This window comes from Serinus canaria, chromosome 17 (genome assembly GCF_022539315.1).
Source record: "Serinus canaria isolate serCan28SL12 chromosome 17, serCan2020, whole genome shotgun sequence".
NCBI lineage: Eukaryota > Metazoa > Chordata > Aves > Passeriformes > Fringillidae > Serinus > Serinus canaria.
The window spans coordinates 7,818,153-7,845,502 of record NC_066330.1 but is presented as its reverse complement, the minus strand read 5'-3'; the positions used below and the strand labels follow the sequence as shown (position 1 = coordinate 7,845,502).

The 27,350-nt window shown below is 45.6% G+C and overlaps 1 protein-coding gene across 1 annotated transcript in view; it reads left to right on the top strand.

The window, feature by feature from the left end:
• PAPPA (pappalysin 1) overlaps nt 1-27,350 on the top strand; it is a 179,849-nt gene that overhangs the window by 90,424 nt on the left and 62,075 nt on the right. Inside the window, exons 8-10 of the mRNA XM_009093509.4 lie at nt 151-279; nt 1,862-1,953; nt 14,091-14,287. Of these exons, the coding sequence (XP_009091757.2) occupies nt 151-279; nt 1,862-1,953; nt 14,091-14,287 (418 nt within the window). The remainder of the gene's footprint in view (nt 1-150; nt 280-1,861; nt 1,954-14,090; nt 14,288-27,350) is intronic.

Here is a 27,350-nt window from a genome sequence, read left to right as displayed (position 1 = left end):
CAAAACAAGGTAGGAACGCTGGGAGGAGCTGATTGAACCATACCTTGCTTTTTTTGGCAGCCAAACCCTGCTCCAGTCCCTCTTTCTCTGCCCGCTGCTGCTGCTGCTGCCTTTGTTGTATGAATGACTGCCTTTCCTTTTGTCTGGCAGGGAGCTGAGCGACAGGAGCACGTACAGATACCAGGTGGTGGTTGTGTCCGGGATGGAGGAGAGCGAGCCGTCCCCTGCCCTCGTTTATATCTCTGGGAGTGGATACTGTGGAGATGGGATTATCCAAATGTAAGTCTGGAGCAAGCAAACAGATAAATCTGGGCACATCTCCTCAGCCAGAATCTGAGGCTAGGAAGGAATTGATGACCTCTGATGTCTCCTTAGGTTAGGCTGGCTCTCATCTGTAGATAATGACTCACGTGCTTGATGATTACCGGGATGATGACATTTAATTGTACCGTGGGCCCTTCTCCTCTGGCACCAGGAGATACAGACAGAGATACAGATAATGGAGTCCAGACAGCAGGATCAATAGGCAAGGACGCTCTGTGCTGTTTGTGCTGTTTGCCCATGTATCTGCATCTTTATACATGGATGTGACATTTCCTGCACAGACCTGGAGCTGGAAAAATTCACACAGCCTTCGATGCTGTCCCATGTGTGTGGCAGCTGGGTAAAACCCTGCCATGTGCTGGGGCCAAGGTCCTGGTGCAAGCCCTTGTTTGACTGACCACCAGAGCTGGGATGCATTTGGAAGTGATAGATTTGGCCTCGGAGGGAGAGTGCTGGGAATTGCATGTTCTCAATCAGCTCCCCTCTCTCACCAGTCCCCAGGCCACTGAAAATGTAAAACAATCCTTCTCAACTATGTTAGAGTTTATTCCTTTACTATGTTGGCCCTTAAGGCTGCTGCTTCAAAGCTTCCTGGCATTAGGTAATTTAATTATTTAAACTATGGAAGTAACAACAAGCAAGTGCTTAATCCAGCCAGTATTATTTGCTTGAAATAATGCTGATCAGCAATCACACAGCACAACTCTGTCAGATGATATACCTGGCATCAAATATTTGCAGGAAGAGGCCCAACAGGCAAGGAAAGCAAAGAAAACAATCAAACAACATATGAATCCAGGGCAATCCTGGAAAGAGAGGTGGAGAAAGACAGATTAATTTTGCTTTACATAACTTTTCTGCTACTGTTATGTTTGCACATTCCTCAAACATCACTTGTGGCTTTGCAGCAAGTGTCAAACAATAGCTGAGCTGCCTCAGGAGCAAGCAGGAACCAGACTGTGTCACAGCTTGGTTGGTTGTGGCCCCACTTGCAGCTGTGGCAGCCCCTTTCTCATCTGGTTCCCACTCTTCTCCCCACACGCTGCTGCAGCCATGTGGGTTGGCACGAGGCAGGGCTCTGTCCCTAACACCCTTTGCTCCCTGTTGACTGCTCTCCTCCAAGTGCTGCCACCTGGAATAGCCACACTCCAGGCTTTATGCCTTGTTATTCCCATGCTGGGGTCACAGTCTGGCCCTTCCAGATTTAATACAAAGAGTTTCAGAGATTCCTGTTCTCTTTTTCCCCACCTGCTGAGCTACAGCCACACGAGCTATGAAGGAAGTTGCTCATATCCTCATCAGAGGACAGCAAGTGGTATCCACATGTGCTGGAGGGAACTGGCCTGGCGAGCCTGTGAACCAGGAATGATGAAAAGGAGGAAGCCAGGAGGCTCCCTTAAGGAGGAAGGGAGAGGTATTTTGGGGGTGTGCACACAAAGCTGCTGTAACAGATATGAGGGCTTTGGGGTTCTTCAGAGGGGTTGTACAGACCATCAGGTTGATGCTACTTTGCCAGCTGACTGCTTTTTGCCTGCAGAGAACTGGGGGAAGAATGTGATGACATGAACAAGATAAACGGCGATGGCTGTTCCCTGTTCTGCCTGCAGGAGCTGTCCTTTAATTGCATCGGTAAGTCTGGCTCAGAGCCCTCAGACCCACGGTGGGCAACGACTCAGTGCAGAGTGCAGGGGAAAAACCAGCAGTACTCTCAGCATTTCCAGCTGAAGAGTTGTCATGGGAGAGAGAAAAAAGGTGGAATTTGTAGGTTTGAAAGGTGAACATATCTTCCCAGCTTCTGGTCATTTTGATGGGAAATTGGTTCTGCTGGCTTTGAAACAGCCCAGGACTTAGGGCTAAGTCAGCCATTGTGGGACTGATCCAAAGCCCATTGAAGTCAGTGGGTGGTTTTCTACTGGCTTCAATAGGCTTTAGATCTGACTACGTGAGAAGACATGAACTGATTTTTTCTGGTAAACAGGAGGAGGAGTGAAAGGGGAAGGGACTGAAACCAGAAGCAAGTCCAGCTGAGGTCACACCTCCTTTGAGTTGCAAATCAATATCTGAGGATCAAAGGTCTGGCTAATCCCCTTTTTCAGAGGTGAAAACTACTTAATCAGATTTCATTTGCAAGCCTGGTTTGCTCTGATTAGCAAAACCTGTAAGCACAATGGCCGGAAGATGCTCGAGTTATCGGGGCTGCGGTTTCGAGCTTTACATATTTATTAAACTCTCTAGGAATGCTGGGGACAGAGTAGGGAAATGGAGACCAATTTACACTGCACCTTCTGGGGAGTAGCCCCACGTTGTGGGGTTGCTTTTTCTACCCAGGGGTCCGTGAGGTCTGCGAAAGAATAAAACATGCAGAGCTTCAGGAACCAAAGTTAATGTTTATAAAGGGTGGGCTTTTTCTCAAGACATTTTATGAGATTCCTTATCTGCACTGCCCAAGCAAACACCCTGCCCCAGGTAGTGATCCCATGCCTTCAGCTCAGGGCATCAGTCCTCAGCAGATACTGTAACATTTGCAAGTCTGAAATTTGCTCTTTTTGGCAATTTGACCATTATCTCTTGTGCCTGGAGCAGCGTAGAATGGACCTCACAGGCACCATGTTTCCCTTGGGTGGTAAACTGGGGACTGCTTGGCTCATCACAACAGCTACATTTTAACTTCAGCTTCCCACACTGTGAGTGAGACTTGAGGCCTGATTTGATGATGTACTTATTTACATATGTAAATAGTTCTATTGAAATCAGGGATATTTATGGTCGAGACTAATTGTGACAATTGGTGGTCTTGAAGTTACATTTGTGTTTCAAGTAACTTGCTGCCTTAGAGCCTCAAGCACTGCAAGATTTTAGTCATAATATTTTGAAAGTGGGATAAACACTTACGCAAATGTTTTGGGTTCCCCAGACATCAGGCGTGGTGTGAGGCCGGTTCCAGCAAGGGTTTGGGCTGGTGCTGGATGGTTGTGTCTCTATCACCCTGCTCCACAGCAGGGCTGAATTCCTTGGTCCAGGTCTGTGCTTTGAACACATCCCAGCGTTTCATTAGGACATGACCCAGGTTCTCCCCTGTGCCCATCAGTTTTCCAGGAAACCGGGTGATGTGGGCTGGGTGGGAGCTGCAAATGCTCCAAATTAGTCCATGGACAGGAGTAAGAGTGGGGTATCCCAAGCTTTGGACCACACAGTGGTGTCCTAGGGGTATGCAACACTCTGCTACTCTGCTTTATGCCTTTTTATATAAAATCATGGGATTGGTTATGTTGGGAAAACCTTTAAGATCATGGAGTCCAGTCGTATCGTCCACCCAACATCATCCAACCATTCATCCCCCTTCCAACTCCAGGAGCAGCAACAGAGCTTCCTGAAAGTGTGGGACAAAGCTGTCTGACTAGAAAACAAAGCAACTAAAACATACAGATTTTTCTACTCCATGACAGAGGAAGTGGGTTTTCAGATTTGCTTGTGTTGGAAAGGAGAGGGGAATTCCAGGGGCAAAAAAGTTGTTTGTTTGTCACGGGCTTTGGAAGGTTGTGGTTTGCACAGATCCTGGGTTACAAAACAAATGATATCAAATTCCTTGTGAAATATTGAATATAGGGACTCAGATGAATCAAATTAGCTGAATCAAAGGGAAGGTGCAGGAACAGAGACCTTAAAAATGTTTGTTTGTGTGACTTTACAGTTGTGCTGGGGTGACTGCTGTGGTGGTGATGGGCTCAGTGTTTGTGCACGGTCTGTGAGAGCAGCCCCACTGCTGTTTTCAGGCAAACACAGCCTTCAGGTCTCTAGGACAGGTTCAGAGGAACTAATACCTGTGAAACACATCCTGTTGGCTCTTGTGGTAGCTGGACCACCATGAATTATAACCCCAAGAGCTAAGGAGACACTGCCAGTTTGTCTTTCAGACAAATGAACACTGTTGATTTATATTCTGCTTGGTATATCAAGCATTAAAATCTCACCAGAAAATATAAAGATGTTGGGGAAGTGAGTGTCTGTGCATATTACACAATAAATAATAGTAAAAAAGAGCAGAAATTCAGCATTCTCCACAATCTAACAATATCACGCCTAATCCTCTGCCTTAAGCTGAACAAAAGTCTTCTTTGATACTGGTGGGGTGTTTTCCTGGAAAATACAGAATTCTTGGGTGCCCGTTTCAGGAGCACAGAAAAATAAGTGTAATTTATTTCCATGTTTACAAGGCTAACACATGTTATAATTCTGTAGAACAACAAGCAGTTATTTCAGAGAGTGTTATTTTTTCAGTGATGTTCTTGTTGTATTATGTAGCTCTTCAGAGCCCCGGGAATCACTCCCCTTCACCAAAGAATTCAGCGAGCCTCAAACACATGTTCAGAGGCTTTGTTGAATCGGGGGCCTCAGGGTTTGATCTTGCAAATGCTTTCTTCCAGGCATGTTTCTGAACTACCACAAGGCATTCTTTAGACTTCAGCAAATCTAACCACAACAGTGAATGCAATGCTTGTCACAAATTGTCTGCAGGATTGGGTCCCACGTGGCTGGAAAGAACTGCTAAACATTTTGTTTGCTAAAGACGAGGCTGAAGGGGCGTCGTGGGCGGGTTCCAGAGGAGGAGGTTTGATAGCAAAGCCCAAGTGGGCTCCTGCCTCCTAAAGCAGAGACCACGCAAGTCACCTCACTTGGTAGGAGAAAAATACAACAGAGCCCGCAAGCACCACCAGGCTTTAGATTCAGAGCCATGAATCACAGAATAATTTAGGTTCAGAGGAGTCTCTGGAGGTCTCTGGTCCAAGGAGGGCCAACTTCAAAGTTAGAGCCAGCTTCAAAGTTGGAGCATGTTGCTCAGGGTCATGTTCAGCTGAGTTCTGGATATTTCCAGGGATGGAGGCAGCCTGTTTGCAGGTGTCCCTTTGCCTCTCTCATTCCCTTTGCCTTTTAGGATCATGGGGTTTATGGGCTTTTTTAATTGGTCCAACTTTCCTTTGACTAAATGGCACAAGGCTCTCAAGACACTTCGCACTAGTGCCTGTAATAAAATTACACTTCTTTTTATTTTTTGTCTTGCTTTTGTTTTTCCTCCTTCTTTCCTCTCTAATCAGATAACAGTGGATCAATCTGCTCTGCCAGGGAGGAGGGGCACGGGGGAAGGAGGGAGGGAGGGAGGCAGGGAAGAAAACTGTGTGGTCTCACTGTCAGGCTGTCCTGGCCTTCTCCAAGCACAAAGCCGAGCAACAGAAAACAGAAAAGATTAATAGCATTTTCTTCCTGCAACATGCTGAAAAGCGACAGTGAGATTAATTAATTAATTAATGGAAGCATCTGGCAGTGCTCCATTTTTTAAGTTCTGCAGCACTCTCGCCCTTCCCCATTGTGAAATTTATCATCTCTACCTTTTCTCCCCCCACCCACAGCCACTTCCTGTAGCGGATTTTGCATATTTTTATCTTTTCCACGCAGAATTTGGTCCCACGGGGAAAGTTTCACTTTGCCTTTTGATTAGTAAGAGACAGGTGATTCCAAGCCATGTCTGTGTGACTGATGCACCCCTCTCCTACCTCTGGGCTGCTTTCCTTTCACCTTGCCCTGATCACTCCAGGGATAACAGATTTTTGCGGTTACCGCGGATCTCAGCCAAGTTCAACCCAACGTGTCCTGTGTAAAACAGACCCCATTTGTGAGAGTTATGATTCACAGTGGTGGGAACCTGGGGCTTAGCACTTGATCCATTCCCAGAGGAGTGCTGAGAAATGGGTGTCTGAGGCACAGCTGAGCACCTTGTCCTTGGCGTGCACTCTCCCACACACCAGCGCTGCACACCCAGATAGATGTGGGACATTGAAAAAGAGCCCGGCTTTCATTTGCATTCCTTTTGTGGAGTGGGATGTGCATTATGCATTGATTTAGCTCACCAGTGCTGAAGAAAGAGAAGGATATAATAAAAAAGATGCAGAGATCAATAAAAAAGGAGGGAGGGGGAGAGAAAGTAATATGAAAAGAGATGAGTAAAGACTGATAGACACATTGAAACACAGCTGGGAAGTAGCTCCAGAACTTCTATCTCCCCTTAAGTTAGCCAGGTTATTTATAGGGGTTTCAGTCACATCTTATTGGTGCTATTATTGCTATAGTTTATCTCCTTTGCTTATAAGGGACTCTTGGCTAAAGCCTTTTTACAGCAAAACACGGCAGAGCTTCCACTGACTTCCAGATGGGAGTGGTCACCCTGAAGAATGGGAATGTTTCAGGTTAGACACACATCTCAGTGGTGTGTGGGATCAGGGCCTCGGGGATATAAAATACAAAGAAAAGACACAGAGCAGAGGCAAAGAGAAAATAAATATATCTAGCTCTTGAATTTACCACCAATTTCTGGCATGCTTGAAACATTAGTCACCAGTGGTTGTTCAGGGAGAAGTATGATTTTAATTTGACAATGATCTTTAAACACCTTTTCTTTTGCTCCTGCTTGGCCCCAAATGTTTTTTCTGCTACCTTACAAATCTGGATCTGTCTTCCTCCTCCTCAGAGGCCTCTCCCTCCAGCTGTGAGCCTTACCTTTGTGGGAGCTCTATCCTTTACCTCTCCCATTATCCATAAATTAAGCATAGCACTTTCCCCTAATCTTATTGTTTGGCGGGCTGCATTGCATTCAGGGAAATGATTAATATTCATGAGCTTGCTATCTCTGTTTGGTGCATAATCCTCTGGGGAAATTGCAGTGTTAAATGAGTGACACAAACCTAATTTTATATGTCTTTTCTTTCCTTTCTTTCTTTTTCCTTTTTTCCCTTTCTGACAGAGAAGTAATGTGCTTAAAATAAATTGATGGATGACCATCCATATTCATTGTGGGCATGCTTTGAGAGCTCTCCCATCCTCTCCCCCTCCCTTCCCTATACTACTGCACAGGAACACAGCTTTGGCTGCCCAAACCATGGCCCCATGCAGCAGCTAATGGTGATTTTGCCTTCTTTCACCAGCATTAAATAGGCCTTGGCTGACCCTGCCGAGGGCTTTCAGCAGAACAACAGCATGGGAGAAACAGAGCCACCTTGCAAGAGAAACTCAGCATCTCCCAGGGCATCAATAAGGTGAAAGCATTGACCAAGGAGCTTGGGAAAGAGTGTTGTTGTTAAAGCAGCTGAGGTTCTATAACAGAATTTCATGGCAAATAGTCATGAATTTACTGGCTGGGGTTATTCAGATGATATTTGTGTGACTCCTTCAGCTTAAGGCAAATACTTTGAAGCTGACTGTTTCCTGCAGCTTGCAGAAGTGTGGCTGCATGTTCTGAAATGTCTAAGCACTCACTTGGCAAGTTAGTAATCACAGCATCCTCGTAAAGTCTCTTAAAGTGATTTTCAGACTGTCATCATTAATAGTGCAATCCTAGGAAGGCTAGCTGAGCCACAGAGCAGAGAGAGCAGACATCTCAGGCAGAAAAATACAAAGGACAGATGCTTTTTTGTGGGGGAGAATGTGGGCTGGAGTGGTATTTGCCTGCATTTTTCCCTAGGCCAGTGACTACAACCCAGCTCAATCCAGCTTTAGTTTTTAGGACACAGCTAAAATGAGAGTCCAGCAGGGGAACAACTCCTCTGCTTGTTGCATCCCTCACACATTACTGTCCGTGGATCTGAGAGGTTTCCACAGCTGGTCATGCTCCAGTCCTGAGAGCATCCTTTGTGACTCAACAACTGTGCTCAGAGGATGAGGGTGAGCACAAGACCTTCCTTTGCAGTAACATCCAACCACATGTAAACATGCACTTTGTTTTCCCTGGGGAATGGCACCTCTGGGTTTTTACTCTTGTGTTCCTCCTCACAAACACGTGTGTAAGGTGTCTCAGAGGGCCATGCTGGTCACCTTTCTCATGGTCATAATGGTTATTCCCTTGCGTGGCAGAAACCTCAAGACTTTCAGTTGAGCAGTTTCCAAGTTAAGCTGATAAATCTGTGTAATATCAAAATCTTGGCACTGTTTTATCCAACCATCCAGGGAGGGAAACAAGGTGAGGTAGGAAGAGAACATATGTGTTAGTGCTCTTACAACAATACCTGGTTGCCAGGGGTTGGGGATGGCTGTTCTGGGTCCAGTTGGCCATTCCTGGTTGCCAGGGATTGTGGATGGCCACTTTGGCAGTGACAGCTCAGACAAGGTCTTGCTACCACTGCCAGCCACGTTAAATATTCTTTTAAGTGACAAAGACTCATGTTCTTGGAGGTGAAATATCAAATTTCAGTGCTGGGCTCTTCGAGGGAATTGTAATTGTATCTGTCTGCAGCAGGCAGATCAATTGCATAATTCTGGTGCTGCGACTGCTATATCATTGCGAGGAGCCGAGTCCCACCACACAAAGAAAGCCAGTCACGCCCAGGAATGCATTTCCACAAGCAGCTGAATTACCAGGGAGCCTCACTCTGCAAAGGCATTATCCCTGCCTGCTCTGCTCAGGAGATGCTCAGACATGATTGTCATATTCCACGGAAAGAAAGCCTCCTGTGAGGCCCCTGGATGTTCCGCAGTAGATTGCGACACCCACGCTGCCTTCATTTCCAAGGTGTCTGTTTTATTTCATTGGAGGAAGACGTCACCATTTATTGATATGCGACTTTATTCTGAAAGGTCTGCCCAAGCTCCATGTAATGGTTTTCCTCCTTTCAATCAGAACATCCAGGAAGGAAAGTAACTCTTGAATATTTTACTGGAGCAGGAAATATCTCTGTCTCTGCCTTCTTCAATATTAAAGAAGAGATTAGCAGATATCCTGGAAGCAGGCCATACTATTCACTCTCTTCCCACTGAGGCCAAAGGTGAAACTCCCATAGAAATAAATGGAGCAGGTTCTGCGGTCACTCAGCCGCCGAGTTCATGTGATCTGCAGTGGAATTATTTCCCTTTTTGTGATAGAAACCTCTGGATACATTTCTCCTCCTCTGTGTGAACATAAACACCAGTGCTGGAGATGCCGATTAAATGACGTGGTGGTAAAACCCTACTTCTGCAGAAGCTGCTGACTTTGGTGAGCCTGGGGTTTGGCCTTTGCTGTGTCTGAAAGCCTGCACACCTCAGGACAGCCTTTTAGGGGTTAAAATGCAAATCTTGTTCTGTTCCAAGAATTTGTTACTCTGAGACAATGCTTCTGCATTTTTGTCCCCCCCCTTTTTTTTTCCTGGTTCTTTTTTTTTTTTTCTGGACAAATACTTATGTGGCATAAGGCTAGTTATGGTTGGAAACATCCCTAAGTAAACAGCTGAGCTTAAAAATACTCCTTTTTTTTTTTTTGTCTGGCCTTTTAAAAAAATGGTAGTTACTGCACAAAAAGAAGACTATACCGATGCCAATCACTGCATCCTGGCTGAAAACAGGAAACTGCCCCCAGTGTCTGTCCCCAGAACTCTGACAACCCTGCTCGGACATTCAAAGCCTTGTTTGAGGATGTGCCCTGTGCTATGAATTGGATCTCTTTACCTCTCTTGTTTCTTTATTTCATGAGCTGGAAGGCTGCCTATCACAGACAAGCGTATATCCTGCATGTCTGCTGGTCTCTATAAGGCTTCACTCATTTTGCTGATGATTTTCCACCTTCTCCTCAGATTGGTAAAGGAGATGGGGAGCTACCTGCTTATCCAGACCTACTCTTGTAGGTGCTTCCCTGTGCTCACTAAACCATCTGTGTTATCTCAGGCATCCTTTCATTTCTGAGCCCCAGAGGAGGGATCTGTATTTCAGCACAAAAAGCTGCCTCTTGCACTGTGCTCAGGCAGCTTAGGAAGGAAGGAGAGATGTAGTTTGCATAATTTTCTGGTGCAACACACAAGAGCCCCAAGACCATTTTGGATCTTAAGCCTGACTTCAGGAGTTAGCAAAACAGGTCTTGTCAATTTGTTTCCTCAAGTCACACTTCTCCAGGTTGATGCTGCCACAGAGCCTCCTTCAAGGTTTCTCAGATGTCACAAAAATCTTTGCTGAACTGAAGACTGTCTTTTCCCAGAACAAGACAGGAACTTTGTTTGGCCCTAATGTTCTTCTGCCTTCAGTAAGAACTTTCTAAGGGAAAAGGAGCTTGGGCTGCCTGAATGAAAATATGTTCCCCAAGTTCAGCTCAGCATCCTCCAGCATCTGTTGTTAATCCCCCAGAGATGCTCCCTCCTGCTGCTAGGTGCTATGCAGACATTTTACTGTTCTAGATTTCAGCTGGATTTCCAGGCAACTGCTTTTTAATTTTTTGAACTCATTTCTTCCTTGAGGACCAATCAGATATCCTTTATGTTCCTTTCTTCCATATCTCCTTCAAATCAGCTCCATCTTTGCTTGGAGAGCAAAGTCCACGGTGTTGATGAACACAGTCCATGGTGCAGGTCATGCATGACCAATCCTTGACCATCACCAGATCTTAGGAGCCTCTGGACCTCTGTGGACACAAAAATTAGCTCATGTTGCCAAGGCCACAGATGCATTTAGTGCCACAGTAGTTAGGAAGAGAACATAAAAAGCCTTTTGCATCATTATAGGAATAAAGCCATTAGCTACTCATTCCTAGAAATACACCACTCCTGACACTGTCCTCTCTGGCTCTGAGCCTGTAGGACTCTATGAATGTAACTGAGCTCTGTTCCCACCACTGAAAAAAGGGAAAAAGCCTCTTAGTTTTTATTTTTTGAGGGCAGATGTAGGAAGAAACAATCTGGTTGTTCTTTGCTTTGCTTATGAAAATGTAAAGCTCAACATGTAACCTGCCAGTCATCCAAGACCACCAGCAGAATCCAGAGTTAGAGCTGGTGCTAGTTTTTGGCAGCCCACACAGTGATGCACCACATTTGGCTGTTGAAGGTTGGTGCCCTCGTGTCTGGGAAGGATCAAATGACAATCCCCTGTATGCCATCACTCAGAACTGGGAAACCCACTGGCAGGAAAGGTCTTCCCCTCCTCTCACCAGCACTCCCCTCAATGCAGAACACTGCATATTGAGTCAATTGTGAGACCAACAGATCTTCCTTACAAGTAACCAGGGTTATAAAGCCAGTTTCCCTCATCATTTTTCAGAGCATACAAAAGCAAGTGGGTGCCTCATCTCTCAGCTTCTGTGCACAGTTGTCCCATGGATGTGGTGGCTCTCTGGGGCCAGCACAGCTCCAGAGCTTGTGACAGTGCAGTTCAGCAGGACTTGGTTAATCATTTAGGCAGCCCCCATTTAATTCAGACATCTCAGGCTCTCTGTTTGGTTCCTCCCTCGGGTTTTGCAGACTCTGAGCAGACAGATTTATTGGGGTCTTAGGCATAATCAGGAACAAATTAGCCTCTGTTAGGATCACACACTGTCCTGGATCACAGCTATTCAAAGGCTGCTTTCCCCTCCATGGGAGTATGAATTAAGTCATTGGGCTGAAGTAGGCTTGAGTATTCTTTTATCCCAAACACATGATCTTATCAGAAGCCCATTACGTTTATCATCACATTAGGAGGGGGCATTTGGAGCCAGTGCAGGAGTTTGTTGCTCTATAAATGCTGTGCTTACTTCAGTGCCTGTCGTGAAAAGAAGTCAGTGCTTTGGGAAGGCCGGGAAACACTGTCTAAATGCATGTGCCTAAAATTAGGCTGTGAGTTTGTGGGTGTTTGCATGGGGGGTGGCTGAGTCGGGGATGTGCAAAGGGAGCGCCCGTGCGTTTGTGTGTCAGTGTTTCTGTCAGCGTGGGTGTGCAGCAGGCTGGTGATGTTTCACTGTACGTGTGCATATCTGACTGTGCATATGTTTATAGGCTGAAGGTCAGGTCTGTTTAACAGGGTAGGTATTTTCCTTTCATCCCCCCACTGCTTTTTTCAGAAATAAGCCTCTTTCATAAAATGACAAAGAAATGCTTTTTTCCAAAAATACATATTTGCATCTGTTTGGCATTTGGTTTTGAGGATTTTTGATTGCTGATCTCAGTCTTTTTAGGGCTGAACATTTCTCAGAGATTTCTGTTGGGCCTCTGACCCTAACTGGGACACAGTGGGTAAGCCAATTAATTGTATCCTACTGTCCTGACACCTGACTTATGCCTTAATATGGGAGAGGAGCAGAACAGGAGATGCAGAAGGATAAGGTGATGGAACAAAGAGTTTTGTCTCCGTGGCCATCACAGTGACATTCTCATTCCACCCATTCCTTGAGCTGGCCAGACACAGGGCATGGCTCTCCCAGGGATGAATGAGCCCCATGGGGGTAGCACTGCTGGGTTGCCTTAGGGCCCATCAGCACATCCACCCAGACTCCCCAGGAGCCATTGTCATCTCTTGTCTGGGAAAACTCCCCCAAGCCCTCTTCTGAGCTCTTTGAGGGGTGGGATATATGTTTGGTGGCTCCCAGACAAATGAAGATGTTAAGATGTGACATGTAAGGGCAAGAAATTTGGCCACCCTGGGAATATTCATTCACTCACACAGCTGAAACACTTCCAGACTTGTGCTCCTTTTCACCAGCTCAGAGCTCTGGCCTGTCAAATACACAGTTCCCTACATTTATCCATGTACACAAGTTGTCCACAGAGGCTGTGATGAAATCAAACCATAATGACATTTTGCCCTGATAGACTTCTCTATTCTTCCAAAGCTACCCTCTCTTAAAGACCTGGAATCTTGCACAGGAGGAAAAGGAGTGAAAGTCATTAAATAATTGAATAGCAATAAACTGATGTTTTCTGGCTCATGATGGTATTTCACTGTGTAAACCAGGAGAAAAAATAAACAGGGGATTTAGTAGATTGGAAGTAGCTCAAAGTTGAGCAGCCCTTGGATTTTCTGACACCTAGCTCATGATAGTCCAATGCTACCAACAGGATTCTCCTTAGGGATCCTTTCCATCAGTCCAGCTAGAGCTCTGGCTAATTTCCTATCGTTTTTTTCAACAGGCTTATTTGCCAGACAAAAATACAACAGGCTGTCAGAACTGGATACCTCTGGGGACTGGCAATGATAATACAATACAAAATAGGATACCAACAGGTCAAAGGTTTCCATTTCACAGAGTACTCTAATGACTGAAAGTCATTATTGCTATGCAGTCTGTTTGAAAGAGTAGATGGATCTCAGTTCAGTTTTTAATGGGCCAGTGTTACAGAAACAACCTCAAAAATTTGGCATCTTTGTTGGCAGTCTCATTAGAGAAGCCACAGAATAAATGGGCAAGGATAATAAAGTCTCCTGCTGCTTTTGATCCTTTCAGGTCAAATCTGAGTCATGTTGGTTGAAGCTGTGTGTTTATGTGGCAAACTCACCCTCACACTGTGTGTACTGTATCTGCCTTGGATAAACAGATCTGTTTGGCCCTTTGGTCACTACAACTGTGAACTTGGCAGTTTTCACCATCTCTACAGCCACAGTTGCTGTTGTTGTTGTTGATTTGCAGATATCTTTTAAAAACAAAAAGGGAAACATTTTAGACCATACCCTCGCTGGCATTTTTCCATCCCAGCTGGTGGAATTATGCCAACACCCACATTTGCCTCTCTATGTATTTTCTGTCTCTGCTTTCTTCTATCTCTTTTAAAAGGAGATAGATGAAAATAAGCAGAAGCCCCCTAACATTAGGAAATATCTTCGGGGAATTGCCCAATACGAAAGTTGGCTATTGTTGCTTGGCTTTATTTAAATCACCTCGGTATGACCTAGAAGTGACCAATGCTTCCACTCAAGGTGACCTGACACAGCAGATACACGACCACTGATAGTATCAGGTCCTAGGAACCACCCTGCAGACACGTGTAGTTTGTTTTCTCTGTTTCCCCTGGCAGATGAACCCAGCAGGTGCTATTTCCATGACGGCGATGGAGTCTGTGAGGAATTTGAGCAAATGACCAGCATCAAAGACTGTGGCGTTTACACTCCCAAAGGCTTCCTGGATCAGTGGGCTTCCAACGTCTCTGTCTCACACCACAGTGACCAGCAGTGCCCAGGGTGGGTGGTCATTGGCCAGCCAGCAGCAACCCAGGTAAGGACAGCATGTTCCTCTTCCTCTCCTGGAAGTCCAGCAAGGAGCAATGCTCCCAGGTGGAGCTCGGTGCTCAGAGTTCAGGGGTGCTGTAACCCCTGCCTGTTCACTTGCTGCTTCACCAAGGATGGCTCCTGGCAGCAGCTTCTCTCTTCCTGAGCCTGATCAGTAGTGATGAGTTGAAATTCAGTGCCAGTCACCCAACTGGAACTGGCTGAAGTTGTGGCTGGGTTGATTCAATGAGCTGTGCAGGAGTCACCTCTCCCAACCATCATCACCTCAGAGATAGACAGCTCTTCACAGCAAGCACAGGGAACGAGCTTGTGGCAATGAGTTCTGAAGGCTAATGCCAAATAATACAAAAGAGTGTTCTTTCTTTTTTAATAGTTTTGTGTTTTCTGCCTCCCAGTTCCATAAAAGCACCCTATTGTTCTATTCTGAGAAAGGTCCTGTCCATTCCCAAAGCCATTCATTAGCTTTAACCCCCTTCTCCTATGTCTCCTTTGTAACATAAATAGCTCCAGTTACCATAACTTTACCTTTTGTCTCTTTGAGAGAATTAGATCCAAATGAGTTCAAAAAAACATTAGATAGATGTCTGGAAAACAGAGCTGTACATGATGCAGATGCAGCAGTTCAGATGCAGCCTGATTTGGGAAAGCCCACATTGCTTGTTGATGATTTTTAGAAGTAAAGGATCTTCATATGTTAGAGCTGCTTTGTATATTCCTCCTTCAGCCCCCACTGTTATCCCTTACTACAGACAGAGAACTTATCACACTAATCAACTTTGGCTGACTTCTGGTTGGATGCAGAAAAGTTTTTCTAAGAATCTAATTATTCAAGAGGTGTCTTGAGTGGGCAGTGCAGAGAGGAGTGCCGTGTCACAGATATGACAAGCAGATCTCTCTGTGCATAGTAAATGTTAAGCATTTCCAGTTGGCTTGCAAGAGAAAACATCTTTATGCAAGAGACTTGGCCTTGCTCACATTGCACAAGTCTGTAACAAATTAATGACCAGGTCAGTTCTAAATGCACAAAGCGTGGTTAGCTGGCAGAGAATCAAGACAGAATCCTGAGCCCAGTATTGACTTTTTGTCATTGTCTCATTTATTATTTCACACTGTAAAAGGAACTTTCCTGTGGACCCTTGCTTGTGCCTTCAAAACTTCTTCCTCATTCAAGCTCTGTGCAGACCAAAGGCAAGTGGCTCCAGCTCAGGTGCTGATTTTTGGGTGTGTACCCAGGCATTCTGTCCCCCCAGCTGCTCCAGAGCTGCCCTGGCTTTCTCTGAAGCACTGGTAGGAGTTCAGCCACACCACACAGTAGGTAACATATGGTCCTGTGGTAGAAAAACCACCACCACACACACACACAACACAACATCTGTGTAGCCACAACTCAGGCATGTTTGTTGTACCCAGATGAGATGAAGTTGTCACAGCCTTGTTAAAAAAAAAAAAAAAAAAAGGCAAAAAAAGCTGTTGTATTTATAGGCAGAGCAGTGGCATATCACACACTGGCAGAGCGAATGGGAACATGCCTCCTGTTATTGCCTGGCCCCTGGGGTGATAACACTGTGCTATTTACTACCAGCAACAAGAATTTTTGCTTTAGCTCAGCTGGTCCTATTGCACCAGTTTGAGTGCATGGGGTTCATTGACCTTTTTAATCATACAGATGATGGGAAAGTTTTTGTTTCCCCCAGGAACAAGACAGTTGTCTTGGGAAAGCACCTGACTTGTCACTCTAGAGAGGTTAGGTGGGGCAGCAGGTCATCAGTCTGTTAGCTTGTGGAGATGAAAATTAACCTAAGATCTCCTCTAATCGCTGCATGTAATGATCACTGGTGTGTAAACATGTTTGGCTTCATTATCTGCACAAGCCCTGAGCCTTAGGGGTTTCCTGTATTGATGGAAAGAGCACCTTTCCTCACCCAGATACCTTTCAGAGTAGGTTATGTGCTCGTTGGTCTTGTGCAAACTTTTCGTGTTGTTGCTGGGTAGCTTCCTGATTAATCAGAGTGGTATTTGTGTTGGCTTCCCATCAGGAATGCCATGAAAGGTATGTTTGAGTGCAGTGCCCAGCAATGTACAGAATACATAAGCTGCCTGTCTGTCAGCCATCCCCACCTCTCATCTCTGCCCCAACGCTCTCAAGGCGCTTTAAAATGTTTTAAGCATGTCCTGACTTAAAATGTTTCTCATCCTTAGCTATCTCAATGCCAGGTTCTCTGCATGACTGTCATAGTTCTGTCAAGGCTTTTTCTGAGGAGTTTGCATCCCAAGTTGGTTGGTTGTGGTGGTATCTCAGCAATATCTGCCCATGTGCCTTGTTTACCTGCTGGGGGATTGCTGATAAGCACAAGCTGGAGAGCACTTTCTAGTTATTGTAGGGCTGTTTCTGTGACCCCTTTGCTCAGTTCACTGCAGACATTGCCCGTGATCGCAGCTGGCTTTTCCTTAGATACTTAGTTATTAGTTTGAGATGGCTCTTACATCACTTGTTAGTGAGAGGCTGCCGACTGGCAACATAGTAAGGGAGATAAAAAGGAAAGTTCTCAGTATAAGATTTGTTTTGAACAATAAAACGCTTAAAAAGAATGACACAGTCTTGGCGAAGAGATACAGATTTGAAAAATGAAAAGGTCAAACAGCCCCCCCCCTTTAAACAATCGCCCTTTCTGCAGAAGCAAGACTGAGAGACAGCCACTTCTACTTTCCTGGCAGCCACCCTTCAGTGCTGATTAAGAAATATTCTCAGTACTGACAGCATCATATTCAGAGCCAAAGAGGGCCAGTCAGCAACATTGCACCAGCACAGAAATGCAAACACCAGTGCAGGGTAGTTTTGCACTTTGATTTCTAATCTTGTATCTTCCACAAACCTGGAAGCAAATGCTGCTCAGTGCCTGTTGTCAGCTGCAGGAATTCAGCAGTAATGGCTTTCCTCACTCTTGAGCTGGCTTTTTTCCCCTCCTGCTTCTGCTGTGAGTATGCAAAGAGCCTCTCCTTGCACATCAGTTTTTTTGCCACAGTTTATGCTGGGTGAGTGCATTAGCTCCTGTTAGTCTCTCTTGCTGGAGTCAGTTGTACCAAGCAGGGGGGATTTGGATATTTTGCTAAGGCCTCAGGAGGAAGTCTCTGACAGGCCTATTCCAGGAGGGATGCTCCAGCTGGGGTGAGCAGAGCACAGGTAGATGAGTGCAGGCTGATCACAGGACACTGGAGATGCGATTTCTCCTTTCCCCTTGCTGGTGGCACTCCTGCTTTTGGAGAACTGAATCATCTGCATCTTCCCTTTGGACCTTTTCAAGAGAGAATTATAGGAAGGGACTAATGGGTATTTAGGTGGCTGATTCCTGACCCTGTTACTCCTGTCACAGTCATGTGTGCTCAAGACTTGGCTCTTGGTGTGGGTTGGTGATTTAGAGGGACAGTCCCTCAGGAACTGCCTTTTGTTGCATTTCCTCCCAGCTGTGTAGAAGTTGTTTAGACCAAGTATCCATATATCCATACGTGTATCCATATATATATACACACAACTATTTTTTGCCCTATGCTATTGTTTGAGCTTGGTTTTCCAGTGTATGGAAAAAGCCACACAGCTCAGGCACAGTTAACAGAACGGGGACTCTTTCCCAAGGCTGCTGGGCACAGACAGATCCTGGGATTCGTTTTCATTCCCGGACTAAAGAACACACCCTGTTCTCCTCTGGGTACCCCACAGGGGCTTCTATGGAGTAAGAAGTTGTGGAAGAGGATTCTTATTACATCTTTCCCACAAACAGAGGCCCCCTCCTGCCCCATTACCATTCCCACAATTGCTCTCCTCCAGACTTGCTGCAGAAAACCTTCCACCAGCAGCAAAGATGTCTAGAATTGCACTATGTCTGGAATAGCCCACAAAAGGAGAAGACAGGAGCACAAAAATAACCTGACTACTAAAAGAAATAACATGGTAGAGCAAGGGCTCCAAGAGTGGTAAGAAAATACCATAAGAAAATTAAAGAGAAATATGATGAAGTTCTCTGCCATGCAGTTTTATTCTGTCTAATAAATATAATGCTGAAGATAATTCCCCAAAGATCCAGCAGAGCCAACAAATAGAGTAATCTTGAACAGGAGTGGAAAGAGAGGAAACCTGCAACTTTTAATGGAGAAGCCATTCCTTTCCTTTGGGGTGATCTTGCTGAGAAGAGGGAGGGTGTCTGTCTGTCGGCTCTGCAAGTGGCCCTTTTTGAACTTCCCAGTTCACAGCCAAGTCCTGTTGCTCTTCAACGGTAAGAGTTTTGTTGTGGTTGGAGGGATAAAAAATCCCCATTTTTAATAAGATGATTTGCTTTGCAAATGTCTTTGTTATTTATAGCCGAGCCAGACTTTGAACCACTAAGCTCTGGAGGATGAGGGCAGAATCCCACTAAGCAAAACCATTAATGGAGGAACCATGAGTGATCAGAGACCAGTCCTGGAAAAAGCTGAACTGGACACTGTGCACAGGCTGTCACAGGAGGAATGTAGGTTTGCTGTGCATGAGTGAGCTCATTTCCAGTACTGGCTGATCCACTAAAGGGCTTCAGCTTAGGTTACACAGTCTCCCAGTCTAAAGTCAGTTCCAGGGGTCCAAAATTTTGTCTTCATTTCCCCTGGAAACTACAGACCAGCCAATTTGGTCTTTTGCCTGAGGCTGGAGAGCTGCGTCATGAGCCTGGCCCTGACTGTCAGGCATAGTCAGGCTGGAATGCTCCTTCCTTGGATGAAGTGAAGATACTTTTCTTTTTTTTTTTTTCAATGAGCAGTGATTAATTAAGCCTTATCACAGCCACATTGCTTGGTTTCTGTTCTGTTTAATAGAGGTGGGAATGGGAGCACAGAAAGGTAAAGCTACTGTTTGAGGATTAGATCTCAAAGTCCTTTAGAGACATTGCAGGCACTGGGCATTACTGAGCCTAAACCTCCCAAGGACTAGGAAGTTCAGGATGTCTTGAAAGGGAAATGTTCCTATCTTGGATAAAAAGAAAACTGTTCAGGGCTTGCTGAGAGTTACTGCCTGGGAGCAGAGCCCTGGAGGGGTTTGAGGTCATTAAATCTGCATTTTAGCTCTGTCAGCCCCCTCACATCATCCTGTTTGGGAATTAATCTGTCTTGATCCTAGCACAGTTTGGCTGTTCATTCCCAGTACAAAAGGACTGGAAAACTGTCCCACCATCTCCTTGCTTTAATGGCTGGAAACTTGCTGGGAAATCTGGATTCTGCAACCTTTCTGCCAAAGGAACTCCACTGCTCCTTATTTGCATGTTTGCTTTGCTGCTCTGCCTCACTGGAGGAGGTGGTCCATGCCAAGGGTCCGAGGTGAGGGATGCTACAAGGATGTGTCATATGCCATCAGTGCCTTGACTCAGGAATGATCTCAGCATTCTGGGGAGCTAAATGAAATGAGAAATGGGATTTCTAGGTAGGCTGGCTTGGAAAAGGCACATTTGCAGAGAGCTGGCTGAGGAAGAGTGTTACCCTGAAAGTCAGTTCAGATCTGGCTGGAGGATGCTGCCCCTCACCTGGCTGCCTGCTCCCAGCCAGGACAGACAGGGATCCCCTCCACCCCCATGGCTTCCAATGCTCCTCTGCTCCTGGCTGGAGTAAAGCTCAGACCCCATGGCTGATGTTGTAGCCTCTGGCTGATTTGTGTAAAGGGAGGATGGAGAGAACACAATGAGATGTCAGAGGAGATTCCAAGCAATTTTGACAAACACTCAAGGGATATATTTTTTTTTTCTTTCCACTCCCTTCCCCCCCTTGGTTTTTAGAATAATTTTTCAAGAGCACATATGCAAGTCATCTAAGGGAAACAGAACAGTGAGTACCAGGGGCTGGTACACTGTGTTCCCTTTGTGTACTGTAGAGAAAATAGATAAAAGAAACAAAGAATGATGCAGAGAGCAAAACAGCCAACCGTACTCTCAGAGAGGTTCAATCCGACTTTTTCAGAGATGAAGGTCAAACCAAAAATCCTCAGGTGCCGGAAATTGGTCCCATCTTCCTAGAACCAAGAGAGATTTACCACTAATGAAACGAGAGCAGAATTCCATGCCATTTGTTGTTTCTAGAAACAAGAAGAAAGGCAAGAAAGGAATATTGTCCTGAGCAGCAATAGGGATTATGTGCTTCTTTAGGAAGTAAATTACCATTTTATGATCATATCTGCTGTACACCCAGCCACCCACCCAGATTAGAGGCATCAATAGAGAACAGCTTGGACCCCCCTGGCATCGGCAAGCCGGGCAGCCGGACCCCCCGACAGAGGCACTGCTCATTAACATGCACTCCTCTGAAAAGAGACCCCCCTTCCTCGGCCCTTGCCCCTCAACCTGCCACTCTCCCCGTCTGCTGCTGCTGCTCACAAGCCTTGGGATGCAGAGCATGTCCAGCCGTGAGCGTGGGATAGCTCCCCTGCATCCCATCCGGGTTGTTTGTCTTGGGTCCCTCTCCATTCAGAGCAGAATGATTTTGCATAAATGCATCGACACGTCTGCTTTGTTCATGCATGAAGGGGTCTCGGCATTTCTCATCCCACCCCCATCTTCTCCCTGCTCCCTGGCATGTGGCTTCACCAGCTTTTCCTTGATTTCCCTGTGCAACAGCAAATAAACCTGCCTGAAGCAGTGCCAGGAGACCCAGCACAGTTAAAAATGCCCAGATAGATCTAAACCAAGCAGTGGGAGAAGGGGATGGAAAAGGGTGCAAGAGCAAAGCCATAATGGCTTTTACACTGTAATTTGGTTTCATGTTCTGCACAAGGAAACATGTCAAATATGTAAACAGAGCTCTCCAGGGTTGTAATGTAGCTACAAAACCACGGAGGTACAGGCAGGCAGGGTGCTGCTCTCCAGCAGAACGGAATGCCATCCCCAAAACCACATGGTCATTTCTTTAAGCTGAAAGTAAACTTTCTCATGCCAGGAGCAAAGAATTCCTTTTTTTCTTGTAAATGAAGGATTGTCTGCACCACTTGTTTGGAGTACCGTGGGCATTTTAGCCCACATTGTCATAAGACACCTCGTATTTTGAATGCCAATGAATTTCAGGGTGTTCATCTTAAGATGTCTCTAAAAGGCATGGTTTTGGAGGATGGTGTTTACCCAGTACTGTCCTGAAAGTGTCTTGAGTCAATCGCTCTGTCACCACCTGAAAATGAGAATCAGCTTTAATAATAAAAATAATAATAATTAAAAAACAACATATGAGGAAAAAATCCAAACAAACTACAAAATGGGGACCATTTGCATACCCTGTTGAGCTGCTTCAATTCTCTCCTGAGCTGTGCGTCCTTAGTTGGAGCTGTAACTTTGGAGGAACCCCACATCTGTGCTTACTTTTGGAAGTGCTGCCTGCAAAGCTGGAGGACTGCTCTTTCCTCTGAGGTCATTTCAGTGGGGAATCTGATAAGAAGACATGATTCACCCTGGTAATTCAAATTCACATCTGGTAAGTGGCCCAGCTCCCCCGTGCTATCAGCAGGAGTCTCCTGGGGACTGGGTTTCCACTGTCGTCTCAGGGTCTGGCTCCAAGCTCTCACATGTGCCAGGAAATGGTTATTTGCAGGATCAGTGCTATTATCTGTCCCCACATGTACCTCCTCTCTGCAAGAAGCCCTCAGCTCAGGAGAACATCAAGTTCTGCTCAGCCATTTTGGTAACTGGGCCAAAATCCAATACACTGCTGGCAGTGAATGTAATTTCTCCATTTTTTTGGTAATTAACCCTTGCATCATCATGCTCAGAGGAGACAAGTCACTCTTCAGAGAGGGGAAGGTGAAGCACAGGGTAGAGATGACCTTCCTCACACCTTTCTCCATCCAAATCCCTTTGAAACATTTGGCCTTCCAGCAGAGCTGCTCTGTCACTGTGCATGCACAGTGATCTGGACCAGCTGGAGAGGGAAAGCCTCACTCTGTGGAAATTTACCTGTTTCCCAGAGGTGGTTCCTGGTGAGAAAGGCTGAGGCTTGGCAGCTAGGTGTTCCTCCACCCCCTCTGCTGCCAGTCCATCTTCTCAGAGCCTGCTCCTAGAAGGCAGCGAGGCTGAAGAAGCTGAGTTCCTCTTTCACACAACACTTTAATTCCTCCAGTAACTTCTCCTGGGAGCAGCTGGGAGTTCCTCTGAACCCCCCTACAAACCTGGGACATCAAGGACTAAACGCTCCAAATATTTTGGCTGAATTTGTTTGGGGTTTATCAGAGCAACCAGGTTGCTCCAAGGTGAGAGGGGAGTGACAGGCTCCCCCAGACAAGCTTTTTTTGGGTGGAGATGTGCATGGATTTCAGGCAGCAGCTGCTCTGTGGATCTGCCTGGATGGTCCAGCTCATTCAGAGGAATTTGTTTGCAGCATGGTGGTTTCATTACTCTGCAGTTTCAGTGGGAAAAGCCCGGTGAAGCAAGGGGGAACCTTTTGATTTGCATACTGCAAGCCATGTCTTTAGGTATTGAAAAACAAGCCAGAGGGTTTAAATCTCGATTAAAACCCATTGATATAGGGCTGATAGGTGGATGGGAACTGAAAGGTTTTGCCAGCTGAGGTGTGACTGCTCCCTGGAGCACGGGGCAGCTCCTCCAATCCCCCCTCCACATTCCCCTGGTGCCTCTCTGCAGCTTCCCTTTTCCTATTAAATTCAGGGCCTCTTCCCAATGGATCATCTCCCTGGATGTATCCAATTAAGGCCTGTTGACAGCCCAGAGCAGACTTACACCCTTAGGATTAGAGGCATGTGTACGTCTTCATATAGGGAAGGACAACAACAGGGTGTCTGGCTGCTCCCTGGGAGCACAGTGGAGAAAGCTGAGCAGCCTGGAGAGGGAAAAGGAGCCAGGGGGAGGGAGGTTTGCACCCCCAGTTACCCCTGCCAGTGGAAGTGCTGTGTGCTGAGCGTAGTGTGTGGTTTACACAGCGTGTTTACATGGGCCATAACCCTAAACAAAGCTGAAAAGCACGGCTTTAACTCTGGAAATAAAAGTACTGGAAACCCCTGGTCTTCTGCACATGAGAAAGTTTTGTTCTTTAAACACACAGATGTTTTTAAATGAAAAATCACTCTTTTGACCTTTTCTGAGTGTGATCATGTGGTCGGGGCTGACATTAACCACTGCAGGGCTGCTTGCCTCAGGCACAGGCGAAGCTTAGGGAAGGGTCTGCAGGGCTCAGGGTGGCACCTGCCTTGGCTCACATCTCTGGGAAGTGGCTCCTGTGCCCCCTGAACATTCAGGGTGGTGTAGTGGGTTGGGGTGAGGTATGGCATTATTTAGGGCTGTCTCCTACTATACTGGAAACAAAAGCAGTGGGGTTTTTTTCCTGCCCGAGAGCTGAAAAATTTGTGGCTTAATTTCTTTCTTATGTATCTCTCTTTTTATTAGTGTCATTGTGCATGTGCTTCTGAGCATCTCTGTTCATCTCAGCCAGTGTGTTATCTGATGGAGAGCTCAAGCTCTTAAGGGACTTGTTGCTGCTTTTGTGTTTTCTCCACCTAGCTCTGTGTTTTCTTCATCCAAACAAATGTATGCCACCAGCTCTGGGAAGGAAAGAGGGGATGTTACCAAGTGGATTGTACCCTCTTTGCCTTACAGGAGCTGCAAAAATGCAATGAATCCTGTGAGCCAGAACTATGAGTATAATAACAAAAATATATTTAAGATCCTCCTAAAGTGTGGCACACATTCTGCCTTTGACAGTTTGATTTTCTGGTGCCAGCTGCTCCTGAATGAAACACTCCAGTCGAAGGGAAAAAAAAAAAAAACCAACCAAAAATTCGCTTTTGCTCTGCTCCTTGGTGATGAAAGCTGATGGGATGGGATTGTTTTGCTTTGCTGCAGCACCCCACAGCCAGCCTTGGCCTGCAGCTCCACGGATCTGTGCTGCAGTGGACTTGGCCCGCTGGAGTCAGAGACGGGCAGCTCGGGAACCCGAGCGCTCAGCCAACAATAATGTTCTGGCTCCTGTATTTGTTTAACCTTGCTCTCCAGTGGATGGATATACAGTCTGCTAAAGCACTTATCAGTCTATAATGCCTTCACACTTCTATGAGCAGTAATGTGGAAGTTGTAGACGGGAGCTTGTGCTGCAGCTTGAAAATGTCTTTTAGTTTTAATGAGGCTGATACTTGCAGAACTGAAGGCATAAGTTCTTGTCTGGGTGCTGCTGCTTGATCCTGAGGTGGGATCCTGGCAGTGCTGGCGTGGAAGATGCTGGTTTTTGAGAGCATCATCTTTATGTCCTACTGCCAAGCTGAAGAAATAGCAGAAACCTGACAGGAATAAACAGGAGCACATGTCAGATTGCTGGATTGCACTTTCATGTGCTGCACAGGAGACTGTGTTGTGCACTCAGAACTATCTCTTGATTCTGCATCCCTTCAGTTTGCATCTCTGAATGCAAGAGAAGCAGGGGCATGTGCAGATTGCACCCAGCAGCTCCAGATGCTGAGGTTTGCTTGTGAGCTGCTGTAAAACATGAGCTGATTTTTAAATCCTATTAGTGCAATTATTTCTCCTTTTTCTTGATCTATTTTTCTGTAGTTTCTGGCCTTGGCTTAACCAACATCCTCGTGGTGATCCTTTGAACCGTGCAAAAATCATCTGGTTAGGGTTTTGTTGGAAAATCAAAACTCCATTTTGTTTTTTTCCACGAGTCCAGCAAGCATCCTAGATATTTGATTACACCTGGCTGGCTGTCAAAGCCCATGTGAGTTTGGGATAGGGCCAGTCAGAAGTGATTTACAGTTTTTTCAGGTATGCCATGTGAAGTTTATGGTTTGATGTGATTTTGATTTGAACTCACTGGTTTTAAATGAAGTTTGCTTTGAATCTGGAGATAACAGAAATTCAAAGGGAAGCTCAAAGAATGCAGGTCTGCATGATTTAAAAATGGAAATATATTGTTCATACCAGCTCTTTGGAAGTGAAATAACTGCATTTTTGAGAAAGCTAAAGTTAATAACACACCTTGAATACACATGCAATCTGGGCCATCATCTAATGGAAATCCCTGTAGCTCCTTTTCGCTTGCCTCGAACTAAACCAACTTATATGACAAAATTAAATAGACCTTGCATCTCCCACTCATTTCTGAATCCCAGCCCTGTGTTACATCTGAGGAAATTTCCCTTTGGAGATGAACACTATTGTTGTGAAGTAGAGGAATTTATCATTATGTCACATTGCAGGCAAACTATTGGTGCCCTGTCCGTGGTGTTTCACAGAAAGGTCACTTTCCAGTTACTCAAAAATCCAGCCAAATCTTTAGCTGAAAATCGTGGCTCTGTGCTGAGGAAGCTGTAATATCATGCTAATGGGATACTGGTTCTGCAAGGTCCAGACACATCAGCTGCTCCAGGTTCAAAGTGGACATGGCCATGCTGAGACTGGACACAGGGACAGGCAGCAGGGCTTTATTTCATCCTGCAGGAGATGTAAGCTGCTTCCCAATCCAAATCCTGTTCTTCATTACACAGGGAAAATTGACAGATGAGATTTCCTCTGACTTCTGAGCCAGCTGAATCTGGGAGTAATATAGCATCAGTGTGTTACCCCGGGAGTTTCATCAGCTTCCAGTTGATAAAGCTTTTCTGTGGATCACCTGCCCACAGGCCTTTGTCCTGGAGCAGGACACCCTGCAGTTTTTCATCTCTTGCCGTCAGATCTTTAGGGATCCCAATGAAAACTAGTAAAAGTAGACAAAGAATATGAAACAGAAAAATTGTGTTATCTGACACAGAGGATAAGGAGAGTTTGGGGGGAGAAGATGCAGTTGATGAGCATCAGAGATGAGGGGAATTTGCTACTGTGAAAGTAGCAATAGACTGTAAGGTAAGGTGACTGTTGAAAGAAGGAGACTCAGGTTTCTTCCCTTGTTTTATGTTTAGACTCTCTGCTGCTGAATCTAAGATTTGGTTTTAGTTTTTTATTTTATTTTCTGCAAGAGAAACCCATTGGTAGTGCACATAAAATTAAATATATGTAGCAGTTTGGGAAAAGTAGGTTTGAAGGTTTTCCTTAAGTTTAAGAGGCCAACCAAGAACGACCCAAGGCTGACATTCATAGCTGGGCAGGCAACTCTGGACTCATATTTCTGGTGGGATAAGTCCACTGACAAAGACATCTGATAACAACACTTATCCGAAAGCACGTCTGACCAGAATCTAGAAAAGAACCCAGGGCAAAATTCCTTGTGCTGCTGTGTGTACAATTTCCATTTGAGCTCTGTGGGCTCCTGAGGTTTGTAATGGTCAGAGAAATTGGCTGAGGTTTGAGGTGTTTTTTGGAGGCCTTTTAATGGTTCGATGCTCACTTGTGGGCAACTTCATTTTTCCCTAATTCCAACCCAATTCCCAGCCTAAATGAGAAAAGCAGTGCAACAGCTTTGAGAACAGATTGGAGGTCTTTGCTGCAGTCGGCACACTGGGTGGTGTCCATGTGGCAGTCAAGCTGCCTTACAATATTGGGCAATAAACAAGCAGGAACCTTTCTGATATTTAGCAACTGCACCATAGTTTCTCATCCTTGGGTAAGATTAACCTTAGGTCAGCAAGAACAATTTTAAGAATAAAAGGGCTGGGTGACTGCCAGCACCCTGGTCTGGCAAGGGGGAGAGAAAGTTTCAACTGTAAGGGATGTATTAAAATGCTGCTCATGTCATCGTTGGGATCCTCTGGCATGTGTTGAGTTAAATACAAATAACATTCTGCAAAGCAAACATAAATACTGTAGATTACTGTAGAATACTGCAGATCTCAGTATTATGGCTGAAATCTGTTCTTTAGCTGGACCTTCATATGAGAATATTTCCTGTTTGTGCCTCCATGGGTTGTGTATCAGTCTGTGAGTTTTTCTGTGCACTTCTGCAGCCTCAGAAAAACTTCCTCCTACTGAGGAAGTTTTGTGCTCAATAAATAATACTGTGGGTTTTAATAGGAGATCTTGTTCCTGCCTGCTCCATGGTTGCAGTTTTGCTAACAGGACGGAGCACAGCCCATTTCATCCCAGAAACAGTCTGAGTTGTCTGTCTGGGTGCAGAAGTGT